The sequence below is a fragment of the Centrocercus urophasianus genome, unplaced genomic scaffold (genome assembly GCF_019232065.1).
Source record: "Centrocercus urophasianus isolate 14NV4802_14NV808 unplaced genomic scaffold, USGS_Curo_1.0 seq_17, whole genome shotgun sequence".
NCBI classification, from domain to species: Eukaryota; Metazoa; Chordata; class Aves; order Galliformes; family Phasianidae; genus Centrocercus; species Centrocercus urophasianus.
The window spans coordinates 16,087,210-16,092,433 of record NW_024884722.1 but is presented as its reverse complement, the minus strand read 5'-3'; the positions used below and the strand labels follow the sequence as shown (position 1 = coordinate 16,092,433).

The 5,224-nt window shown below is 41.2% G+C and overlaps 1 protein-coding gene across 1 annotated transcript; it reads right to left on the bottom strand.

Annotated features, from left to right (window-relative positions):
* Positions 1–489: 489 nt before the first annotated feature.
* On the bottom strand, positions 490–4,939 carry CH25H (cholesterol 25-hydroxylase). Its single transcript, XM_042818425.1, has 2 exons — positions 4,373–4,939; positions 490–2,020 (listed from the first exon to the last, which is right to left on the bottom strand). Exon 2 carries the CDS (start codon positions 1,902–1,904, stop codon positions 1,080–1,082), a length of 825 nt encoding a protein of 274 aa, XP_042674359.1. The 5' UTR covers positions 1,905–2,020; positions 4,373–4,939; the 3' UTR covers positions 490–1,079.
* Positions 4,940–5,224: the final 285 nt, after the last annotated feature.

Below are 5,224 nucleotides of genomic sequence, written 5' to 3'. Positions count from 1 at the left end.
TGGCTACTATTTTACATAGAACTGTTCCTCCATCAACATGCAGCCATGTCACTCTGTGCTTTAGGATCCTCCAAGTTTTGATTGTACTCCCCTGAAATCTAAATGAAATATCCTTTACTCTGCAGAAGCTCTCTTTCTATTCCTTGTAAGGCTTTTACATGCTAGTGCTAATTAATTGGTGTGTTTGTGAAGGATTGACACTGGGAATGTTCCTGTTCATTAAGGGGCTGCTTAATGTTCTGTTCTCACACTGTAAGTTTAGTGAAAATAATTCAAGCTTCCCCAAGACGTAATAACGAAATTTCACCCTGACTTTTAAAATGCATTATCCAATATTCTGTTTCTCCCAAATCAAAATTTACTTAACCATAATACAATTCTGAAGAAAAAAAAGTATTTGGTTCACTTTTGAAATAAATTAACAATATTTTAAGGAGAAAACCTACCTCTAAAACTGAATTAAACTACACCTATGAAAAAGGAGTCACATACGTTCCTAATATGAACAGAAGAATGAATAACCCGAAACATAACAATTTTAAAGGAAGGACTGTATTTATTTAAAAACAGAAGGAACATCAAGATTTAAAACACAAATGTCAAAATTATTGCACAGTCAGCAAACTAGTACTGATTGCCTGGCAGCCTTTTTTTACAACATCAGTGTGGATTAACATGACCCGGCAGGTTCAACTCCACAAAATCCACGCCGTGTACCTTCTCTGTTTACATCACAGACCATCTTATAGCAGTAAAATCATTTTTTCTGGTGTATGTATAAACATCATACAGTAAAACAATAAATGCTTTATGAAAGCTAGAAAGAAGAGAGAACATCTCTTTACACTTTTACACAAACAAACTCAAGTAACAGATATTTACTATCCCTTTTGCAGTCATTTAACATAGGAAGTTCCAAGTATAGAAACAAATATATATATTAGAAGGATTTGTTATAAATAGCCATAGACTTTATAAGTAGCTTCAAATATACAATCTTCTGTATAGCTTTGAAAAATTAATGTCCCAGTATAGTTTATCAACAAAAAATTCATCCACAGGCAAATAGGCAAATATTCTTAATTGGGATGTGACTCTGTGTATGTCCCAAAGAGTCTGTCCCAGTGGGTGAAGTAAGGAGCATAGTTTGACTTGAATTTCAGATGATGGAGATCATGATGTGGTGCTCCTCCAAACCAACCGAAAGGCACAAGTCGGTGAGTTGACCACGGAAGGTCATATCCTGAATGGTCCTCCACTGACAACCAGATGTTGACAAGGAAGAAAATCATTTCTGTCAAAGGATGGCATCCAAGGAGGAATGGATTGATGGCAGCAAATAATCCCAGTGACAGCAGTTCCCACACGCTGGAATACTGCGTAGTAAGAGCAAACGTCGATACGTGCTTGTGATGCACCTTGTGGATGGTCTTGTAGAGCCAAGGCACTCTGTGATGAAGCAAATGCCACAAGAAATATTCGAAATCAAACAGAAGCAGGCAAACTCCTACTTGCAGCAGGACCTGAGGCAGCTCTGGAGCTATCACCGGTAGATTCATTGGTTTCCAGTACCAGTGAAGAAATGTCACTGGGAAAATCCACACAACATGGTGATACACACTCTGAATAAAGCAAGGCACCATCATTCCAAGAGTTGGATAGCTCTGTGGCTGGATTTTGTATTTTCTCAAGTCTGGCAATCTAGTGCTTAAAAAATCCAGTGCAATAAAAGGAAGACAGAAAGCCATGTACGCTGTAAAAGAAAACAACACTGGAAAAAACGGTGACTTGATTAATGTCTCTTTTGCTCTGACAAAGTCCCAAAGAAACTGGAGGCACAGCCTATCCAGCTGTCTCTCCATGGTGCAGCTGAGCAGCACTCTGTCCGGCACGCTGCAGTTCATGCTGATTGCAGTCTGAGGCTCTGTAAATCCTGGTAAGCTTTTATCTAGGCTGTTCAGAAGACAACTCCGCCCAGAAACTCCTTATTTAGCTTGGCTTTAAGGAGGAAGTTCCCTTCCTGTATAGAAGTGGTGTAATGCATTACAATCAGGACAGAATTAGCTGATCAGGTAATCACTGGAGCTCCACAAAAGACTTGCATAGTAGGAAAAATAAATTGAAACGTAGAATTCTCTAACAGTGGAAGGGGGTAAGAATATTTTCCACTCCACTTACTGCATACACTTGCAAGACTGCTGTCTTTTACTCATTATATCAGCCTTTGCTATCCTTTTGCCTTTATAAGTGAGGAAACATAGTCTATTTTTTATTTTTTTCTGTGACTGCTACAAAGATGTATATGTACCTAATCTCCAGGTCTGACCCATGGATGTTTGGTGGTTAGTGGAGCTAAATTATAGGTACTACATTCAGACTGGAAGCACAGTGTAGATCTTGTAAGGTTTCACAGAATCACAGAATCACAGAATGGCCAGGGTTGGAAGGGACCTCAAGGATCATCAATCTCCAAACCCCCTGCCACATGCAGGGCCACCAACCTCCACGTTTAATGCTAAACCAGGCTGCCCAGGGCCCCATCCAACCTGGCCTTGAACACCTCCAAGGACGGGGCATCCACATCCTCTCTGGGCAGCCTGTTCCAGTACCTCTCCAGGTAAAGAATTTCCCCCTGATGTCTGACTTCAACTTAAAACCATTTCCCCTCGTCCTACACATATCAACCCTTTCAAAGAGTTGATTCCCCTCCCCTCTGTAGGCTCCCTTTAGGTACTGAAATGCTGCAATGAGGTCACCCCACAGCCTTCTTTTCTCCAGGCTAAACAAGCCCAGCTGCCTCAGCCTTTCTTCACAGGGGAGGTGCTCCAGTCCCCTGATCATCTTTATGGCCCTCCTCTGGACCCTCTCCAACAGCTCCCTGTCTTTCCTGTACTGCGGGCTCCACACTTGGACACAGTACTCCAGATGGGGCCTCACAAGAGCAGAGTAGAGGGGGACAATCACCTCCCTGTCCCTGCTGGCCACGGGATGATTAAGATGTATACCAATATTTTTGAGGGATATGATGTGGAATTCATTATTGTACCAAGTATGGTACAAGGATACGATTCTTCACCTAAGCATCACAACTTAATGTAAATAAAAGATTCACTGATTAGACCAGTGTCCTCTAAAGAATCTTCTTTTGATCACAGACAAGCACTGAGCAGAAAAAAAGCTAGCAAATTTGAATCTTAGCATTTCTAATTACTGAAAGTATTTCAGTGATAAAAAACAAGAGTTCTTGATTCAACGCTACAAGATCACTTCTTTTGTGCTTCTTGAAAATGGCAAACAAACCTTTGAATACTTAGGGAAACAATTTGCCATCGGCTTCCTATGAACTCACCTCTTTTGTAGACACAGCATTTATTCTAATATTGGAAATGAGCTCAGCTTCCTGGATGACTTTATTAGCTTGTTCAGATGATTTTAAATCTTTACAGGTGTAAATGAGAGTTTCCTAATTTCTTAATAATTAAGAATAATGAGTTAGCAGTGAACTTTTCTGATCTATGCATGGATGTTTCTTAATCCTTAAGTTTATCTTCAGCTTCGGCTATTTCGTCTTCAAGAGATTCTGCTCTAAAATAAACACAAATTTTGCTCCCTCCTTAGACTTCCAGTTTGCTGAAACAGTAACGTTACTATCACTTGTGCTATTATTCTGTCAATCAGAAGTTTTATGTTGGAGACAGCTCTGGCACAGCCTTCAAAAACTTTATCTGTTGCACACACGTTTTAGAAATAGATTCAGATTTTCTGCTGACATGAGATTGTGCTGTTGAATTCAATTAATTCAGGTTGTTGAATATAGGGAAACTAAAGCCCTGTGAGACATTCCAATCTGATGGATGAGGACCTATATCCAAGAGATTTGTTTCAGTCCTGAACGTATGTTTTAAACTGACCTCCATTTCACAATAAGAACATGAAAAATGCATTTATAACTCAATCAATGTGTAAGACACAACATTTTCTTCTGAGAGATGCTTTCTGTTTATTTATGTAGTTACAATCAGAAATTAAGCCCCCAGACACAATATATGATTCTCCATTTTATTAGATTTATGCAAGGACTGATTCTTCTCCATAATATATTCCAAATCTGTCAAAAGGGAGATTGAGGGAAACTGATTAACTGCCCTAAAGACAGTGTTCCAACTAATTATTAATGGCTATATGAATTCTCATGAAGCTGTAGGACCAATTACATCTATCAGCTAAAACTTTGGCATTTTGCCTGCAGGTTATGTCATAGGAAAATATTCTTAAATCCCTTAAGGAACAATAACAGAATTTTGCAGCCTTACTTCTAGTACATCCTGTAACATAAAGCATAAACGAGCTGAGGGCTGCAAGCACAGCTTACCTCAGAGGCAACCTGCAGCTCCGAGGCAGACAAAGCCACCGTCGCTGTGCCCCATCTGCTGGCGCTCAGGAGGATGAACTCTGCTGTCAAGTTGCACCCTGCTGGGAATTAATTCAGGCTCAGGAAAGCGAATCGCCATGCACCAGAGACAGCAAATTCTTCTCCAGAAACCGATTTCAAGTTCCTTCGCTTTGCCATCAAAACTTATTTTGCATATTTTCCTTCCTCTGATTTAGGTTTTCTTGTCAACACAAAGCGAAGAAAAGACAAAGCATACACAAATCCACTCTGTACTTAATTCAACAATACAGCCCTGGCTTTTTTCGCTCAGCTTCCCCCTGTGTTACAGGACTCTAAACGAGTCTCTTAAAAAGCCAAGACTGCTGCTCTGGAGTTAGGTTGAAGGGCACATAGCTTGGAATGAGGCCCCGCAAAGGGTCTTAAATAGATTCCACATGAGCACAAGACACAGGCACCCACCCCAGGCCCTGCAGTGAGGTAAATAGCAGAACACAAACAAGTGGTCATGAAAGCGAGGAAAAGTTAGTAAGAAGGGAAACCGGTATGTGCATGCTGAAACCAATCTCACAGCAGCAGAGGCAAAACCCTTTCTCCCTCCCACCGGCCTCCTGCTCTCTGGGCAGACAGATGGTTGCTGTACCAGAGCTGAGGCACAGCCCAGTGCAGCCGAGCCCGCTAGCACAGGCGGGTGCTGCAGAGCGGAGAGGAAAACTTAGGACAGTGACAGGGGAGCAGGCGAATAGCTGCAGCAAACGATGCTAAAGGCTGTCCCTTCTCTCGCTTTAAAGACAACTAATCAAACTGGAATCGCAGCGAAACTGAAGCCTTCGC